This window comes from Saccopteryx leptura, chromosome 2, assembly GCF_036850995.1.
Source record: "Saccopteryx leptura isolate mSacLep1 chromosome 2, mSacLep1_pri_phased_curated, whole genome shotgun sequence".
NCBI classification, from domain to species: Eukaryota; Metazoa; Chordata; class Mammalia; order Chiroptera; family Emballonuridae; genus Saccopteryx; species Saccopteryx leptura.
In genome coordinates this window covers 290,725,378-290,746,342 of record NC_089504.1, presented here as the reverse complement: position 1 = coordinate 290,746,342, position 20,965 = coordinate 290,725,378, and the positions used below count along the sequence as shown (strand labels likewise).

General features: G+C 41.3%; 1 protein-coding gene and 1 pseudogene across 4 annotated transcripts in view; one reads left to right on the top strand and one right to left on the bottom strand.

Moving 5' to 3' along the window:
* The window catches only part of THEM4 (thioesterase superfamily member 4), a 65,902-nt gene extending 58,288 nt beyond the window's left edge, over positions 1 to 7,614 (bottom strand). For all 4 annotated transcript variants that reach the window (XR_010748812.1, XR_010748811.1, XR_010748810.1 and 1 more), the window contains exon 1: positions 7,357 to 7,614. Coding sequence is in view for 1 of the 4 variants with exons in the window: in XM_066362487.1 (XP_066218584.1) it covers positions 7,357 to 7,428 (72 nt within the window). In the remaining 3 variants the exon portion in view is untranslated. The remainder of the gene's footprint in view (positions 1 to 7,356) is intronic.
* Positions 7,615 to 8,285: 671 nt separating this feature from the next.
* Positions 8,286 to 8,385, top strand: LOC136395967 (U6 spliceosomal RNA; annotated as a pseudogene).
* Positions 8,386 to 20,965: the final 12,580 nt, after the last annotated feature.

Genomic DNA, 20,965 nt, shown 5'->3' with positions numbered 1-20,965 from the left:
TGCCATTCCCTTCTGGCCTCAAGTGTTTCTGTTGAGATGTCGGAAGTCATCCTTATGGGGGGCTCCTTTGTAGGTGATAGTCTTTTTTTCTCTAGCAGCTTTTAATATTTTCTCATTATCACTTAGCTTTGGTATTTTAATTATGATGTGTCTTGGTGTTGATTTCTTTGGGTTTCTCTTTAATGGAGTTCTCTGTGCTTCTTGAACATGTGAGATGTTTTCCTGCCTTAATTGAGGGAATTTTTCAGCCATGATATGCTTGAACAAAGTCTCTATCCCTTGTTCTTTCTCTTCTTCAGGAACCCCTATGATGCGGATGTTATTTCTCTTCATGTTGTCACAGAGCTCTCTTAGAGTTTCCTCAGACTTTTTGAGTCTCTTTTCTTTTCTCTGCTCTGTGCCTTTATTTATCGTGTCCTCTAACTCGCTGATTTGATTCTCAGCTTCATCCATCCTGCTTTTAATTCCTTCCATAGTGTTTTTCATTTCAGATATTGTATTTGTCATTTCTGACTGATTCTTTTTTATTATTTCAATGTCCTTCTTTATATTTGCTATCTCTTTATTTAAGTATTTGTAATGACCATCTATTGTTGTTCTAATATCTTTGAGCATCCTAACAATCGTTATTTTAAACTCTGCATTTGGAAATTTGGTTATATCTGATTTATTCAGGTCTTTTTCTGGGAATTTCTCTTGATTCATTTGTGTAGCTTTTCTCTGCCTTCTTATTTTCTCTGTATAAAGGAAGGTTTTGGCCACTGGAGTCCACTAGGTGTGGCCTCTGTTCCCTAGGTATGGTCTGTTTTCAGGCCCGCCACCCCCTCTGCTGTTGCTGCCTAGGGCGTTTGGGTATGGGTGTTGCCAGTGTCTGCCCACTGGGGCTGTTGCTGTGGTTTCTGCCTCTCCTTCATGGGAGTGGCTGTGATCAAGTGCTCGGGTGTACAAGCTTTGGTGGCCTTGGCCTTTGCCCTGCCCCCATGGGTGGCATTATGCTCGGCCCTGAGGACAGTAGCTAGCACCTTTGCTCAGCTGCGGGTCTCTGTTTCCAGGCTTTTGCCCCGCCCTTGCATGAGGAGCCTGCTCATGGGACGTCTGTAAGCCTTGGCTCCACAGGCCAGGCGGGACTGCTTGCCCACACTCAGTAGTGGGACTCTGCCTGTTCTGAGTTTTTGGCTCCACCCCCGCGGTAGGAGCCGGCTCCTAAGTCAAGCCACAAGCCTCGGTTCTGTGGGCGGGGCAAGGCTGTGCTTCTGTGCCCTTGCTCAAGGGCTGGTCTCCACCCCTTCTGGGGTTCCTGTCCTCCCACAGGCTGGATTACAGGCTGCCTGCAGCTGGGCTTGATCACTTTTGCACGCCTCCCCCCCCCCCCCCCCCGCTGGGCAAGACTGAGCTCACACCTGGGCCCAGTGGTGGCCAGCCGACTTCCGCCCTTGCCGACAGAACTGCGCTTCTGCGTCCTGCCGCCGCCCTCCCTCCGGAGAGCCCTCAGCCATGTGGGGTGCAGGCACTGCAGCTCAGACCCTAACACTCACTACTGTAGGCTCCCTCCTTCTAAGCGACTCTGCTCTGAGTGCCGTGGGAGAGCTTGTTTGGCTGGCGTCCTGCTTCCCTTTGCTGGTATTGCTGTTTCTAGGGGAAATATTCACTTCAGATTTGGGGATTGACTCATCCCAGGGGTTAGGGTGGCTGTCTCCCAAAATGTTTCTCCCTGTGCCTCCTAGATTATACTCTCTTCCTGCTACTCTGGTACTCTCCTCTCTCCCCGTCCCCTGGGTGAGTGGTTGTGAGAGGGGTGTTCTGTGGTCCCTTTAAGAATCCTGGGTCTGAGAAATCAGTCTCTTTCTCACAAACAGTATCCTGACTTGTTTCCAGCTAAATACTGTCCATACACCTCTTCTAGGCTCTGGGGCTGTAGGCTGGGGCTTTGTTCCTGGGATTCAGGACCCTCCCCTCTCTGCTAAACTCACTTCCCACCACAGCAGTCTCACCCGGCTGCTGTTCGCTCCGGGGAGCTGGGCAGCCCTCTCCGCGTTTCCACTTTTCCTACCAGACTCGGTGTGGCTTCTTCAGTGTTCCTTGGTTGAAGAGTCCTCTTAGTTTAGTCCAAAGTTGGTTTTTCCAGATGATAGTTCTTAAGATTAGTTTGTAATCCACTTTGGTTCTGGGAGGTGGATGTTGGTACGTCCGCCTACTCCAGCACCATCTTGTCTTTCTCAATTCAGTAATTGTTAATTGTTCAATGTTAGGTCACCAAACCCAGAGTGACAAATATTACTATTGATTGGTTTAACAGAAGAATTCTCAACATAGTAAGTAGAAAAGAGAACTTTAGAGACATGATTCTCAACCTCCACCTGATTTACCACTCTGTCAAACTACAATTGTTAATCAGCTAAGTAAATAGGTACATTGAGATAATTGCAGAGGAGAAACTGCTTGGGTTTTACTTAATATTTCCTATGGAAATGTCATACATTAGAGCCCTCATGGTTCTGACTGAGTTAAAGGGCAAGGTGCTGATTTAAGGTAGCATAAGAACTATAGTTCAATTACAGCTGATAATCAAGGAAGGAGAAAATAGGAAATACAGTGTGTCCGTAAAGTCATGGTGCACTTTTGACCCAGTCACAGGAAAGCAACAAAAGACAATAGAAATGTGAAATCTGCACCAAATAAAAGGAAAACTCTCCCAGTTTCATACCTATTCAGTGCAGTTCAATGTGGGCTCATGCACAGATTTTTTAGGGCTCCTTAGGTAGCTATCCCGTATAGCCTCTACAGACTCGTCACTGACTGATGGCCTACCAGAACGGTGTTTCTCCACCAAACTGCCAGTTTCCTTCAACTGCTTATCCCACCGAGTAATGTTATTTCTATGTGGTGGCGCTTTGTTATAAATGTGCCGATATTCACGTCGCACTTTGGTCACGAATTTGAATTTAGTGAGCCACAGAACACACTGAACTTTCCTCTGTACCATACACATCTCAACTGGCATGGCCTTGGGCTGCTCTGCTGTATACATGGTGTTATGTCATCATCTGCACATGTTGCCACATCATCCTACAGAAACTCGGAGAGTTTTCCTTTTATTTGGTGCAGATTTCACATTTCTATCGTCTTTTGTTGCTTTCCTGTGACTGGTCAAAAGTGCACCATGACTTTACAGACACACTTTAGTTTAAATCCTTTTTTCCAAGTAACCTATAGAATTAGACAGCTCAGAATCCCCTTTTCCTGAGGAAGCCTCAAACCTTAACAGGACTGTTAGGAGTCTGTACTGCAAATACACTGCCCCACTTAAGACAAGTGAGACCACCTCGAGAAAATGTTTCTAATTGCCGAGCCTAAGTGGGACCCTATCACTCAAGCAAGTGAGGAAATTTTTAGACACTTTCTACCAGTTTCTGTTAGCCACGATCAGAGAAGATACTAAGAAAAAGAACCATAAGTTTGTCTAAGGTGTCAGAAGTTATTCAGGATCCTTAGAAGACCTCCTCAGCTTTCTTAGACTATAGAAAGCTTACAGAGTCTATATATCCCTAGACTTAAGAGGCACCAGAAGATACTAAGGCAGTCAATTTAGCCTTTATATAGCATTCAGCTCTAGAAATTAGAAAGGAAATGTATTATAAGTTTTTAAAAAGTAGAATCATCAGCTGCTAAAACTAAGTATTCAGAAGGGACATTGCTCCTCCCTCACTCACATAACTATAACTAACTGTGTTTGGCCCCTAAGATGGCTGGTTAGCCAAAGACGGGTAAGATTCCTGAAGGCAGGAACAACCTAAGACAGGCACAGTTGAAGAGGGGCCATCAGGAGAAGGCTTAAGAACTAACAAAGGTGAGGCTCAAACCCTCACCCTGGAGAATGCAGGAGACTGCTCACCTGAAAAAGTGGCCTTCATCCACTGTTCAGGGCACCAAAAGAGGGAGAGCTCCATAGAAACTCTAGAAAAGCAAGCAGCTGATGATACTACCAATAAAGTAGCCCTAAAACCAGTGGGGTTTTAGGAAATTTTAGTAACTTTACTAGAACCCAGGTTGCCAAAGGTTTTTTGCAGCCAATTAGAAAAGTCAGACTTAGAATCTAATAAAGAAGGCATAATGTCCGAGTGTTTAGTCTGTGCCCAAATAAATACTAAGCAAAGTAGAGAGATTATAAAGAGAAACAGAGAGACAAGAACTTTCCCAAGTAAACATTTAGAAATAAATTTTACTAAAGTAGTTAACAGGCCTGACCAGGCGGTGGCCCAGTGGATAGAGCGTCGGACTGGGATGCGGAGGACCCAGGTTCGAGACCCCGAGGTCGCCAGCTTGAGTGCGGGCTCATCTGGTTTGAGTAAGGCTCACCAGCTTGGACCCAAGGTTGCTGGCCCGAGCAAGGGGTTACTAGGTCTGCTGTAGCCCCAGTGAAGGCACATATGAGAAAGCAATCAATGAACAACTAAGGTTTTGCAACAAAAAACTAATGATTGATGCTTCTCATCTCTCTCCATTCCTATCTGTCTGTCCCTATCATCTCTTTCTCTGACTCTCTATCTCTGTAAAAAAAAAAAAAAAAAGTAGTTAACAGGTAGGCAGAAGCCTTTCCTACTAGAAATAAAACTGCAGTAACAGTTGTTATGAAATTGCATTGTGCCTACAGGCCCCAAAGTACAAGGCAAGTAGAATGTATGAATTGGGTCTTAAAGGAAACTTTAACCAAATTTGTTCTGAAACAGGTGAAAAGTAGCCCTCCGTAGGATGAGGCATCCCCTACAGGGAAGAATTCACTCCTTTTGAGATCATGTTTAGGAGACCCCCTCCCTTCCTACCGAAACTCAGAGAAGAAATAAAAGCTAAGTTAAGCAACCACTCCTTCCTTAAGTATTTACAGGGTCTACAAACTACTCAGTAGGCTAGCCAAAAGACTGTGTGAGAGGCGCCCCCAGCACTGCCAGGAGATCTAGTACATTCCTTCCAGCCTGTAGACTCAGTCTAAGTAAAGAAGTACACCACCCAAGGACTGACTTCCACGTGGATGGGTCCACCACAGACGGTTGAAGGCTGCAGTCCCAGCAGAGACACCCTCGTTGACAGCGGAGACTGACCCCGCCAGCCCTTTGAAGTTGACTCTGTGAAGAACAGCATGCCTTGCTCCAGCCACAAACCAGAAGCTGGCTGGTCTACACATGGCTAATACCTGAAGAAATTCACTAAGGACCTCCTTTTAATTGGACTTTAAGAAGGGAGGGAAACTAAGATCAAAGGAAAGCCAGAACAAGTTGTCTGAAGGGTTAATACATGTACTACTATAAATCCCTTTACTAGAAGGGAAGCTACGAGGTATAGAAATACTTTTGAACGAAAAAGGAAGTAAGTTATTATAAAAGCCAGTTATTTCTAAATAGTTAAGAAAGTTCATAAAAGTTGAGAGTTTATGTAAGTTACAGAGGGTTTGTACAGGTTGTAGGAGGTTAGTACAGAGAAGAAAACCACAAGGCAGAGAGAATTCAAGCCGTAAAGCTTCTAGTATTAAGGGCACACTATCAGCCCCTTCACACCAATAAGGGAACAATGATTTGATTCCCTGGTAAAACCAGTGGGGAATGTACTGGTGTGCCAGCACATGCTGGGGAGGACCCCTGACCCAATTTAGCTTATAGCTACAGCTAAAGTAGAAAATTCTCATGAGCCTCAACAAATCTAATCTTGCTAGCAAAGGCAGGATAAGTTCCTTGTGCATCAGCCCTCCCTGCAGATATTGCAGGAAGGTGGTTTATTATCTTAGAACAGTGTGTGTTTGTGTGCTTTTGCAAAGATATTGTACAAATGTGCTAAAAAATTGTAACCTTATGGGTTTCGCCTATAAATACCCTTCTTCCCCACACCCCCTGAGCTCATCGCTGTCTGTTGGGGGAGGCACGGCGGGCAGTCCACTGGCCAGTGAATAAAGTTCCCAAATTGATTGTGGTGTAACAGATGAATTGTAAGGAGAGAAGCAATGGTATGGGAACTAGTAAAAGACTGTTGCAAAGGTCCAGGTGAGAGAATGGTTAGAAGCTGAACTATGTAGAGAAGAATGAAAGAAAATATTTAAGAGATATTTTAGGCATCAAGGGATATGGAGAGATGGGGAGAAGAAAGAAGTCTTGGGTGAGTTGTGACTTTAAAGACTGTAGTGGATAGAAAAGAAAGAGGTTTTGTTAGTGTTCCTGTGTGTGTTAGGATGCAAAGAGAAAAGCTGAATTATTTAGTTTGCGGCATGTTGAATTTAGGACCCTAGATGTGAGAAATAAAAATAATAAAAGTTTCAGTTCACGGAGCTGAGAACTAAGAGATACTTGAAGCAAAGGCACTTGTAAATTCAGAGCATACAAGGGATAAATGTTAGGGATAATCATGAACTTTTGTTGTCCTAAGTAGAGGAAAAGTTCTTATTGCTCTTTCAATTAAATAATTCTATAAGTGGGACTTGTTAAGTAAAGTTCTGACTTAAAAAAAAAGTGTCTCCTTTTAAGAGTAATTTACTGAAAATCAGGAAGTATGACTTAGCCTATAAAAATTCAATACTGTTAAATATTCGCAACAGATTAAAAGGCACCAACATATAATAGGGAAACGACTTTATCTTTGTTCTTGTCAAATCTGTAAGGGACATTTCCTTTTCCAAAGTACAAATGACACAGGATTAACAAACAATCTACACTTTGCTATTCTTTAAAAGAAAGCTGCACTAGCTTCTGGTTCTTGTTCAACACACAACTGTTTTCTATTCTCTGCTCCTATTCTATGTCCCTTAGTACTTCATTATATTGATAGCACATAGTATATATTTTTTAATTTTGCAATTTCACTTCTTTCTTCCGAACTAATTAGTATTAACTGTGTACATCAATGAAACAAAACAGTGATATAAGAATGGTGACATAAGACAATACTTATTACTAACGCCGGGCACTGTGTTAAACACTTTATTTGCATAATCTGCTTTAAATCTTATAATAACCTTGAAAGATGAGGAACCTGGTTTAGAGAGGATATAATTACCCAACAAGCACAGAAAATTAGGATTAAACCCTACCACTTGATTTCTGTGTGACCTTGTTTGAATAATCTTTCTTTATTATGATCAGTAGTAGTGGTAGTCCCGCATTTTCTGACCAAATATCCCGCACGCTTTCAAACCGGAACCACCTTCCTACAGTCTCTCAAGGTTCCCATCTCAGGGCTGAAAGATCCTATGACCTTTTCGGAGCTTATTCTGAGTTGGTTGAGCTAATGGAAGAACAGCTGAACCTATTCGTTAGCGCAGGGGTGCTCCTGACAGACAGTCCCGGCCATTCCCGCCTCTCCGCCCCCGGAACTCACCCCCGCGAATCCTCCCCTCAGGCCGCGCAGGCCCCGGAGCGAGTTGAGACGCGCGGCGCAGCTCCTCAGCATCGCTCGAGAACGTGGCCAGGACCTGACACCGCCAACTCACTCACTAGAAGCACGCTCTTCCTTTAAATCCACAGGGAGGAGGGCGGAGCCGGTCGCGAGGGGCGGTGCGCCGAAAGGGGCGTGAAGTCTAACGAGACCTAAACCGTTGTGAGGCGGAGAGAGCCTGCCCGGCCGGGTGGCTATACACCGCCCCTGGCCCCGCGCCTGCGCGCTGTGTCCTCCCGCGCCTGCGCGCTGTGTCCTCCCGCCCCGCGCGCCTGCCGAACTCCGTGATATTTTGCTTCTGAGTTGTCCCTCGCGCAGGAGAATTAACGCCCTGGGGCGGTAGGAGCGCCCAAGGGAATTGTAGAAAAAAGGTCTTTCCTTGTAGGCCGTGGACAAGACCCTGGGATGGGGTTGGTATTGCCTTACAGAGCGTTTTCTGGGTGCAAAGGGTATTTATGCGCTTAAAATGCTCCCGTGTCTACTCCACGCCCCACCCTTCTCACACCCTTAAAACTTTCAGCAAAGCTATAAATCCATAAGCCAGGCTTTTTCAGATAGGAATCATAGGACCATTTAAAAGATGTGTTACCTTTGTCTTTGGAGACAGACCTGAGCTCAAACTCCCCCTCCACTCCTTAGTGCCATGTACAGACTCTTCAACTGCACCTGGTCTGTTTCATCTGTTTGTTGTGAGAACTAAAGAGAGTGTACATAGAGTTTTACTATTCCCAGGACCCTCTCCTTCAGTAGGAATCACGAATTTAGAAGTTACCTGGAGTTGCCTTATACTGCTTCCCTTACAAAGAACGTGTCCCCAGCAGCTAGCTTGTACAGGCTCGTTGGGAGCAGGTCGTTAAAATTTAAAGAATTTGGTGCTTGCTTGGCGGTGCATATATTAGAATAGGAAGGACACAGCAGATTAGCTTGGCCCTTGTGCAAGGATGACATGTTTGTGAAGTGTTCCCTGTTTTAGAAAATAAAATTTCAAAAATGCGGTTAGCCAATTCTTAAACACTGTCATTATTAAAATGTAAATTATGTGAACTTACAAGTAAATAAGTTATATTAAAAATGAAGGTATTAGATACTAAAATTGTATTCCTAATTGTTTTGCTATTATCTGAGCTTTTGAGGTTATTTATCTCTATCATGTTTGTATGGTGGTAATACTAGAAACATTTCTTCCAATATCCACATTCAGTCATAACACAATGGTAATTTGAAATGTACTGGATGGGAGTATTCACTCAGATACTACAAATAAGGGCCTTCTTCTCTATCCTTTCTACTAAACGACCAATATACTACAATCCATGTCCATCCTGAGATTAAGTTTTAAGACTCTAGGAATTACTAGAATAATGGGCTACTAGAATTGCTTAACCCCAACACATCGTTACACAATATTTTCTCACAGACACAACTGTGTAACCATATAGTAAAGGGTGGGACTGGACGGATTGTTTTTGAGAGATTTGTCAGAGATAAATAAACTTGGCCTTGGGCTTGTGTTAAGTTTAGGTTCAGGGCTCCTTTAAATTCAAGGTCCCTTTGAAACTCAAATTCCCCTCACCCAATTTCCCACAGGGCAACTTTTTTTTTAATTGTATACTTTATTGATTTTAATTTATTGTGTTTACATAGATTTCAGTGTCCCACTGAATACATATCCCCCACCACTGTGTTCCCTTCAACCTTCCCCTTGCCCCCCTCCCCCCCACACCCTCTCCCTTCCAGGATTTGCTTTTCTGCTCTCTACAACGTTGTGTTATGTATATATAATTTCACCAATCTCTTTCTCATCTCTAATCCTATCTTCTCATCCACTTTCCCTCTGTCCTCTTTCCCTCTGGTCCCTTTGATCCCGGCTCTGCCTCTACTCTGTTCCTCAGTTCACATTGTTCATTGGATTCCTCAAATGAGTGAGGTCATATGATATTTTTCTTTCTCTGCCTGGCTTATTTCACTTAACATAATAGTTTCCAGGTCCATCCATGCTGTCACAAAAGATAAGATTTTCTTCTTTTTCATGGCCCCATAGTATTCCATTGTATATATGTACCACTGCTTTTTAATCCACTCATCCACTGACAGACACTTGGACTGTTTCCAGAACTTGGCTATTGTAAACAACGCTGCCATAAACATGGGAGTGCATTTCTTCTTCTTTTTTTTTTTTAAATTTTTTTTCCCCCCTGTACTTCTCTGAAGCTGGAAACGGGGAGAGACAGCCAGACAGACTCCCGCATGCGCCAGACCGGGATCTGACCGGGAACCACCCGGCACGCCCACCAGGGGGCGACACTCTGCCCACTAGGGGGCAATGCTCTGCCCATCCTGGGCATCGCTATGCAGCGACCAGAGCCACTCCAGCGCCTGAGGCAGAGGCCACAGAGCCATCCCCAGCGCCCGGGCCATCCCCGCTCCAATGGAGCCCCGGCTGCGAGAGGGGAAGAAAGAGACAGAGAGAAAGGAGAGGGGGAGGGGCGGAGAAGCAGATGGGCGCCTCTCCTGTGTGCCCTGGCCGGGAATTGAACCCGGGACTTCTGCACACCAGGCCGACGCTCTACCACTGAGCCAACTGGCCAGGGCCATTTCTTCTTTTGAATCAGTGATTTGGTGTTCTTAGAATATATTCCTAAAAGTGGGATGACTGGGTCAAAAGGCAGTTCCATATTTAATTTTTTAAGAAATCTCCATACTGTTTTCCACAGCGGCTGCACCAGTCTGCATTCCCACCAGTAGTGCAGAAGGGTTCCCTTTTCTCCACATCCTCGTCAGCACTTATTATATGTTGTTTTGTTAACGAGCGCCATTCCAACTGGTGTTAGGTAGTATCTCATTGTGGTTTTAATTTGCACTTCACTAATGATTAGTGATATTGAACATTTTTTCATCTGCCTATTGGCCATCTGTATGTCCTCTTTGGAGAAGTGTCTATTCATTTCTTCTGCCCATTTTTTGGATTGGATTGTTTATCTTCCTGGTGTTGAGTTTTACAAGTTCTTCGTAAATTTTGGTTATCGCCCTTATCAGGGGTATTGTTGAATATGTTCTCCCATTGTGTGGTTTGTCTTTTTATTTTGTTCATATTGTCTTTAGCTTTTTAGTTTGATATAGTCCCACTTGTTCATGCTGTCCTTTATTTCACTTGCCCGTGGACATAAATGAAATATATTGCTGCGAGAGATGTTGGAGAGCTTACTGCCTATGTTTCTTCTAAGATGCTTATGGTTTCATGACTTACATTTAAGTCTTTTATCCATTTTGAGTTTATTTTTGTGAATGGTGTAACTTGGTGGTCTAGTTTCATTTTTTGGTAGGTAGCTGTCCAATTTTCCAACACCATTTGTTAAAGAGACTGTCATTACTCTATTGTATGCTCTTACCAACTTTGTCAAATATCAATTGTCCATAAAGGTGTGGGTTTATTTCTGGGTTGTCTATTTTGTTCCATTGAGCTATATGCCTGTTCTTATGGCAGTACCAAACCGTTTTGAATACAATGGCCTTGTAGCATAACGACATCAGGAAGTGTGATACCACCCATTTTATTTATTTTTTTCAAGATTGCTGAGGCTATTCATGTTCTTTTTTGATTCCATATAAATTTTTGGAATATTTGTTCTATATCTTTGAAGTATGTCATTGCTATTTTAATAGGAATTGCACTGAATTTATAAATTACTTTGGGTAATATAGACATTTTAATGATGTTTATTCTTCCTATCCATGAACACAGTATATGCTTTCACTTGTTTGTATCTTCCTTGATTTCTTTTATCAATGTTTTATAATTTTCTGAGTACATGTCTTTAACCTCCTTGGTTAAATTTAGTACTAGGTCCTTTTTTTTTTTTTTTTTTGTATTTTTCTGAAGCTGGAAACGGGGAGAGACAGTCAGACAGACTCCCGCATGTGCCCAACCGGGATCCACCCAGCACGCCCACCAGGGGCGACGCTCTGCCCACCAGGGGGCGATGCTCTGCCCCTCTGGGGCGTCACTCTGCCACAACCAGAGCCACTCTAGCGCCTGGGGCAGAGGCCAAGGAGCCATCCCCAGCGCCCGGGCCATCTTTGCTCCAATGGAGCCTTGGCTGCGGGAGGGGAAGAGAGAGACAGAGAGGAAGGAGGGGGGGGCGTGGAGAAGCAAATGGGCGCTTCTCCTATGTGCCCTGGCCGGGAATTGAACCCCGGGTCCCCTGCACGCCAGGCCGACGCTCTACTGCTGAGCCAACCGGCCAGGGCCCAGGTACTTTTTTGGTTGTTGTTGTAATAGTGAAGGGGATTGTTTTCTTAATTTCTCTTTTAGACAGTTTATTGTTGGTGTATAAAAATGTCTCTGATTTCTGAAAATTAATTTTATATCCTGCCACCTTGCTGAATTTATTTATCAGGTCCAGTAGTTTTTTGACTGAGACTTTAGGGTTTTCTATGTACAGTATAATATCATCAGCAAATAATGATAGTTTTACTTCTTCTTTTTCAATTTGGATGCCTTTTATTTTTTCTTCTTGTCTGATTGCTGTGGCTATAACTTCCAGAACTATGTTGAATAAGAGTGGTGAAAGGGGGCACCCCTGCCTTGTTCCTGATCTTAAGAACATTGCTTTTAATTTTTGCCCATTGAGTGTGATGTTGGCTGTGGGTTTGTCATAGATGGCCTTTATCATGTTGAGGTATGTTCCCTGTATTCCCACTTTGCTGAGTTTGATCATAAACGAGTGCTAGATTTTATCAAATGCTTTTTCTGCATCTATTGATATTATCATGTGATATTTTTTCTTTTGTTTATGTGATGAATCACATTGATTGATTTGCGAATATTGTACCAGCTTTGCCTCCCCAGAATAAATCCCACTTGATCATGATGTATGATTTTTTTTCATGTATTGCTGGATCTGGTTTGCTAATATTTTGTTGAGAATTTTAGCATCTAAATTTATCAGGGATATTGGCCTATAGTTTTCTTTCTTTGTATTGTTTTTGCCTGGTTTTGGAATCAGAATTATGCTCGCCTCATAAAATGAGCTTGGAAGTCTTCCTTCCTCTTGAATTTTTTGAAATAGCTTGAGAAGGATAGGAATTATTTCTTCTTTGAATATTTGGTAGAATTCACCTGTGAAGCCATCTGGCCCAGGGCTTTTGTTTATTGGGAGTTTTGTTTTTTTATTGGGAGTTTTTTGATAACTGTTTCCATCTCATTTGTTGTAATCGATCTGTTTAGGTTTTTTTATTTTTCCAGATTGATTTTTGAAAGATAATATGTTTCAAGGAATTTGTCCGTTTCATCTAGGTTGTCTAATTTTTTGACATTCAGTTCTTCATAGTATTTTTTTTTTACAATCCTTTGTATTTATGCTGTGTCAGTTGTTACTTCTCCACTCTCATTTCTAATTTTATTTATTTGAGTCCTCTCTCTTTTTTTCTTGGTGAGTATGGTTTCAGGTCCATCAGTCTTGTTTACCTTTTCAAAGAACCAGATCTTGGTTTCACTGATCCTCTGTATTGTCTTTTTTTTAGCCTATGTCATTTATTTTTGCTCTGATCTTTATTATTTACTTCCTTCTACTTCCCCTGGGCTTTCCTTGCTATTCTTTTTCTAGTTCTTTTAGATGCAGGGTTAAGTTGTTTATTTGAGGTTTTTCTTCCTTCTTAAGGTATGCCTGTAATGCTATGAACCTCCCTCTCAGGACTGCTTTTGCTGTGTCCTGAGTTGTTGTATGTTCATACAAATGAATTTGTTTCAAGGAAATTTTTGATTTCTTTCTTGATCTTGTTAACCCATTTGTTATTTAATAACATGCTATTTAGTTTCTAAGTGTTTGAGTGTTTTTCAGTTTTTTTTATTTTAGTTGAGTTCTAGTTTCATGCCATTGTGATCAGAGAAGATGCTTGATATGATTTCAATCTACTTAAATTTATTGAGACTCATTTTGTGCCCTAACATGTAGTCTATCCTAGAGAATATACCATGAGCACTTGAAAAGAATGTATATTCTGCTGCTTTAGGGTTAAAGGTACTGAAGATATCTATTAAATCCAGTTGATCTCGTATGTTTTTTAAGTCTGCTGTTTCTTTGTTAATTTTCATTCTTGAGGATCTATCCAGTGATGTTAGTGGGGTATTAAAATTCCCTACTATTATAATATTGCTGTTGATCTCGCCCTTTATGTCCATCAAAATCTGCTATATATATTTAGGTGCTCCTATATTAGGTGCATAGATATTTATAATGGTTATATATTCCTGTTGGATTGCTTTCTTTATCATTATATAGTGACCTTTTTATTTCTTACTATAGACTTTGTTTTAAAGTCTATTTTGTAAGATATAAGTTTTGCTACCCCAGCTTTTATTTTCATTTCCATTTGCATGAAATATTTTTTTCCATCGCTTTACTTTCAGTCTATATGTACCTTTTGTTTTGAGATGTGTCTCTTGTAGACAGCATATGTATGGGTCCTGTTTTCTTATTCATGCAGCTACCCTATGTCTTTTGATTGGAGCATTGACTCCATTTATATTTAAGGTTATTATTGATATGTAGTTGTTTATTGCCATTTTTTCCTTTAAATCTACATTCCTCTTTTACTAGATATTTTCCCCTTTGTTCTGTTTACAATAGACCCCTTAATATTTCTTGCAGCATTGGTTTAGTTGTAATGAATTACTCGAGTTTTTTTTGTCTGGGAAGCTTTTTATTTCTCCTTCGATTTTAAACAATAGCCTTGCTAGATAAAGTAGTCTTGGTTGTAGGCTCTTGTTCTGTATTACTTTGAATATTTTTCACCATTCCCTTCTGGTCTCAAGTGTTTCTATTGAAAAATTGGATGTCATCCTTATAGGGGCTCCTTTGTAGATGATTGACTGCTTTTCTCTTGCAGCTTTTAGTAGTCTTTCTTTATCTCTTAGCTTTGGTATTTTAATTATGATGTGTCTTGATGTAGGTCTCTTTGGGTTCCTCTTTACTAGGATTCTCTGTGCTTCTTGAACTTGTATGGCTTTTTCCTGCATCAGTTTAGGGAAGTTTTCAACTGATTTCTTCAATCAGGTTCTCTATCCCTTGTTCTTTCTCTTCTTTTTCAGGAAACCCTATGATACGGATGTTGTTTCTCTTCATGTTGTCACAGAGCTCTCTTATAGTTTCCTCAGACTTTTTGATCCTCTTTTCTTTTTGCTGTTCTGCTTCTGTGCTTTTGCTTATCTTTTCCTCTAAATTGCTGATTCAGTCCTCTGCTTCATCCAGCCTGCTTTTAATTTCTTCTAGTGTAGTCTTAATTTCTGATATTGTGTTTGTCATTTCTGTCTGATTCTTTTTTATGATTTCAATGTCCTTTTTGGTGCTTACTATCTCTTTTTTTAGGTGCTCATTATTGTCCATCTAAAATCCTTAAGCATCCTAAAAATCATTATTCTAAACTCTACATCCAATATCTTGGCTATTTCCATTTCATTCAGTTCTTTTTCTAGGGATTTTGCATTTCTCTGTCTTCCTATTTTGTCTCTGTATAGACTGATCCTTTGGATGTGTTGTTTTTGTAACTAGCTGAGTATAGGGTTGGTGTTGTCTGCCTCCAGCTTTCAGTTGTGTTGTTTCTAGATCTTGGGTTGGCCTCAGCTGTTATTTGTAATCTGCTCTAGGCTACTTGTCTGCTGTATGGCTCTTTTTGCTATTTCTGTCAGCGTTTTTTATGTCTTAGCTGGGTCAGGTGTGTGGAGCCTTTCCTTAAGATACCATTCTAACTAGGGTTGTTAGGTCCTGAGCTGATGCTCTCCGTTTCTGGCCACTGAGTGTTCCAGCCCTAGACCTCCCTGGCTGGAACCTGGTGGAGACTAGGGGGGTCCATGCATATGACTGGCCCTTAGCAACCTTTTTGGAGCTACACACGATCCAGAATTTGTGGGTGCCTCTGCTGGGCTCTGATGCCGTTGTAAATATCAGGTGTACTCCTAGGCTGGCTTTTATCTACTCTTGGCCAGTGTGTGTGGCCTCTCTATTCCCGAGGTGTGTTCTTTCTGCTGGTCTCCCACTGCTGCAGCCTTCTGAGGCACTTGGGCACCAACACTGCCTGGTGCACAGGCTCGTCGTGGGCTCACGGGCTCGTGGGCTCATGGCTCGTGGGTTGTATCTCAGGCTGCCCCTTGGGGCTGCCCTGTGGGCATGGGGGACTCCGTGCCTTTGCGGGCTTTGCCCCACCAGCACACAGGGTGTCTCTCTGGGTCGCCTCCTGCGGAAAGGCAATTTTTTTCATTAAGCATCTCCCTTGCCCAACCTCCCTCTCCTCTTAAACAACTCCCCTCACCTTGAGAAGGTTCTGAGAAATGTCCTTTGGACAAGGCCATCATGAGGGACCTGAGAGTTCAGAAAGGGAGACAGTCTGTGACCAAAGGCAACAAACCAAGATATGCTAATTTGAGCAGGTGCAGGCAACTCCATACCAGCAAATGCCTTCAGCAATTCCTATATCTAACATCACTCCTGCAGCTCAGGGTGACATCTGTTGCTGGTCTCAGCCTACTTGCATCTAGGCACTTTTAAAATAAACTTTTCTTTTGGAACACACTAGCCTTGTGTTTTTGGTTTGGCCCACAGTTTTCACCTTTCACAGAGAGCCCTGTTTCTTCTTCTTCTTCTTCTTCTTCTTCTTCTTCTTCTTCTTCTTCTTCTTCTTCTTCTTCTTCTTCCTCCTCCTCCTCCTCCTCCTCCTCCTCCTCCTCCTCCTTCTTCTTCTTCTTCTTCTTCTTCTTCTTCTTCTTGCAATTACTATCTATGAAATTAACTTGCAGTAATTGCAATACTGTTTCAAAGATTCTTCTTTCTCAATCCAGTTGTCTGCACCTGGATCAAAACCTGGTAATCCATATAAGTATGCATTTATTTCTGGACTCTTTATACTGTACCATTGATCTAGTTATCTTTCTTGATAGTATCTTGATTTCTGTAGGTTTTTTTTCTTAGAGGGTGGGGGTGGGGGATATACAGGAAGGGAGAGAGATAAGAAGCATGAACTCATAGTTGTGGCACCTTAGTTGTTTATTGATTATTTTCTCATATGTGCCTTGACCTGGGGGGCTTTAGCCAAGCCAGTGACCCCACACTCAAGCTGCTGAGCCCATGCTCAAGCTGGATGAGATTGTGCTCAAGCCAGTAACCTTCGAACCTCGGTCCTCAGCATCCCAGGCCAACACTCTATCCTCTGTGCCACCACCGGGTCAGGCAAAATTTTAGTTTTTTTTTAATAGTTCACAGACAATAGTATATTTGTTTCAGGTGTACATCACAGTAATTAGACATTTATATGCCTTGCCTTATGAAGTGCCCACCACAAAGTCTAGTATCCATCTGGCACTATAGTTACGACAATATTGAGTATAATCACAATTGTGCACATATACAATGGAATATTACTCAGACATAAAGAAAAAGAAAATCTTGCCATTTCTGACAACATGAATAAACCTAGAGGGTATTATGCTAAGTGAAATAAGTCAGACAGAGAAAGACACCATATGATTTCACTTTTATGTGGAATGTGATTTATTTTTTAAAGTGGAACTGACCTTGCTTTCCTGGGATAAACCATGAGGGGTATACTTTTCTTGTAATATCTTTTCCTGGTTGTGATAATAGGATAATGCTGACCTCACAGAATTAGTTGGGAAGTATTTCCTTCTGTTCAATTTCTGGAAGAGTTTGGGTGGAATTTTATTTTTTCAACTTCTAGTATAATTTATTTTTCCTAGAATCTAGATACTGTACTGCAGCAAGACAGTGCTCAATACAATTTAATACTTATTTTAGGAGTAAAATCACATTCAGTAAACCTGAAAAACTAAAATTTGACATAACAAATTTACTCTGTATTGATGTAACTACACAAAATTTTATATGCAACACTAGGACTTTAATATAATGGAATTGGTTTTTGTAAACTAGCTTACTCATAAAGTTACTCTTCGCTTATCTGTCCTAACTTACCGTATTTTTTGCTCCATAAGACGCACTTTCCCTCCCCCCCCAAAAAAAAGTGGAGGCGAAAATGCCTGTGTATTTTATACAGTGAAAAATACGGTATTTTATTAAATATTTTAACACACCATTTGTTCAAAATATTTTTTTTCTTATTTTTCTCCTTAAAACCCTAGGTGTGTCTTATGGTCAGGTACTTCTTATGGAGCGAAAAATACGGTATTTAGTGTTGCACCAATAGACCCTCTCTACCAGCTTTTTACTATGTAATCAGATAATTTCTCCCCAAAGGATAAGGTGAAAAAACCTTCTCACCCAGAAAAAAAAAGTTAACAAAATCATCAAGTTCTAAAGTTTCAGCAGCTGTAACACCAGAATTAGGTCACAGGCAACTCTTAAGTCTTTTACGTAAGTAAAACTACAGGAAGTTACAGTGTTGACTCAAAGAACATACCAGTTTCTTATTAAACTTGTTTTAGTGGGCCTCAATTTGGTGACAAATTTTTGGTAAAGTTGTTTCCATTAGAAAGTACTGATTTTAAAAACTACTAACTTCCCCATGTTCATTGCAGCATTTTTCACAGTGGCCAAGACATGGAAACAACTAAAGTGTCCCTCAATTGAGGATTGGATAAAGAAGATGTGGTACATATATATGATGGAATACTACTCAGCCATAAGAGATGATGACCTATTGCCATTTACAACAACATAGATGGACCTTGAGAACATTATAGTGAGTGAAATAAATACATCAGAAAAAGCTAAGAACTATATGATTTTATATATAGGTGGGATATAAAACTGAGACTGATGGACATAGATAAAAGTGAAGTGGCTACCAGGGGTGGGGGTGGGGTAAGTGGATAAGGGGAAGGAAGTAAAGAGGGACAAATATATGGTGATGAAAAATGATTGACTTTAGGTAATGGGTTTACAACGTAATCAACAGTTCAAGTGCTATAGAGATGTTTACCTAAAACCTATGTCCTGTTATTGGTCAATGTCACCCTGTTAAACTTAATTTTCTAAATAAAATTTTTTAAAAAACTGACGCAAATATACTAAATGGTCCACATAACTTTCTTTCCTTCTAAAGGGCCTTATACTATTAAACTTAAATGGCCAATTGAAACAAATAGTTCTGAGACCATTCTTCCTCCACTGATTAAGACTGGGGTGGCAGGTATTAGGAATAATATTCATTTAGCCTTCTGATCTTTTTTAGGCAGACTCAGTGACTTTGCCAGCTCTAGCTGCCTTCTTGTCCACTGCTTTAGTGACACCCACAGCAACTGTCTGTCTCATGCCAATCAAGCTGTTAGATGAAGATTCTAGTAATAAATGTGGGGTCAGCTGAACCAGATAAACAGCATTCTTTACAGAATTCTAATTTAAGAAAGTTATTTTTGCTTTGGTATGCCATGAGTAATAAAAGCACCATTTATAAATACTTATAAATGTTCAATACAGATTTTTAAGACACCCACATGTGACTGAAGAAATATCCACGTCTGTAGTTGTGGCAGTCCTTTTCTGTTATAAAACCATTTAGGATTAGACACTAATCCAAATTCCTTAACAGCTTTGAGGGAAAGAAGTTACAATACATTCACAGTGAAACTGTTCTTGTGAGTTGCTAAATCCCTGAGCAGGTGAGATCTAAGTCTTGAGGGGAAGTAGGGGTTGGCCCAGCAAATGAGAGGGCAGCGAATTTGCAAGTGTGGGGTGTCCAAGAGTGATTCTCCATGCCAAAGAAGAGCTTAGAGTCACTTGGCAAGTTCAGGGAACTACAAATAGTTTCTGTAGGATTTAGGCATTTGATAGGAGGGGGATGCAGCGAGAAATGAGTTTGGAGAAGCAGGCAGGCCCATCTGTATTCTGAAGGGCTATTACCACTCATACTAATGTGCTTGGGCAATGGGGAGCCACAGGAGGACTGTTAGCAGAGGAGTAACATCTGATTTATATTTTAGAAAGATGATGGCATTGTAGTTGGATACGCCTGAGAGGTCTTTGTGGGGGTGGGTGGCAGTGAAGGGATTTAATTATGGATGAGACCTGGGGCATGAGAGAGAGAAGGAGTCACAGTGTCATCCAGGTTTCTGGGCTTGCATAGGGTTGTGGGTAGAAGGTAATCTTCAAAGTGGACAAAAGGAGAAGTGTATTTGAGGGAAGAGGGACGAAAAGTCTGTCTTAGACTGGAATGAGTTGGACATACCAGTAGAGGAGTTCAGTCAGGAACTTAAATGTAAGACCTGAAAATGTCCTTTGATTGAACAATTCAGAACATATTAGAGACTGTAACAAGACTTGTTAGGGTGAAGTGAGGTTGGAGGCCAGACATGAAAGGTGGGATGAATGAGTGAGAAATGGACAAACCTGCAAAAAATCAGAATAGATTGACTGCTCTTTTGAAACTTGACCATGAGAGGAGAGGGAAGCAGCTAGAAGGGAAGAAAAGATTATTTGTTTTTTAAAAATAAGGTTTTTGCCTGACCAGGCGGTGGCACAGTGGATAGAGTGTCAGTCTGGGATGTGGAGGACCCAGGTTCGAGACCCCGAGGTCGTCAGCTTGAGTGCAGACTCATCTGGTTTGAGCAAAGCTCACCAGCTTGAACCCAAGGCCGCTGGCTCGAGCAAGGGGTTACTTGGTCTGCTGTAGCCCCCCCCCCCCCCCCCCCCCGTCAAGGCACATATGAGAAATCAATCAATCAACAACTAAGGAGTCTCAACAAAGAATTGATGCTTCTCATCTCTCTCCCTTCCTGTCTGTTTGTCCTTATCTGTCCCTCTCTCTGACTCTCTCTGTCTCCTCCACAAAAATAAATAAATAAATAAATAAGGTTCTTTCTCTTTTTGGCTCTTTTTTTTTTTTGATAGAGAAAATATCAACTGTACATGCTAAGAAAATTCAAACAACACAGAAGTCATAAAAATAAAAGCAAAGACTTGTCAGTTTGCTTTTTCACCAGACTCCTCAGCTGTGGGCCTGGCAACCACCATTAAGTGATTTTACTTCTGTTTAAATCTGAAATAACCACAATAAAGGCAGCAGAAAGCCTCCCTCCTGTATCACTTACCTACTTACCTATTGTTATTTCCCCTCTTTCCACCAAGCTGAATTTATAAAAAAAAAATAAAAATAAAAAAGCCCATATTTTTCAACTGATATTCAGGCCCCAGACACTATTGAGTTGACATTCAGAACTGCTAAGTTAGGTAGATATTTGTCAAGCCTCATCTTATTTGATCTCTTCACAACAATTAACAGTAGTGATGATTTTTGTTTAATCTATTGATCATTTCTTTTTCTCTTAGTTTTCTCAATACCACCTCATTCAAGTTAAATTTCTTTGTTTCTGGAAATTTGCTTCTTTCTTGGATAATTTACTTTCTCTTTAAATCTGGGGACATCTGTCCTCTTTTCTTTTTATGTAGTCTGAGCTGCCAACCTTAATTACTGTTTGTATTCTGGTAGAATGCTTGGGTTCAAATCAGACTTTGTCTCTTCTTGGTTGTGGCTGTTTTTTTTTTTTTTTTGTTTTTTTTCAACCAACAAGCAATCCTTCAATTCT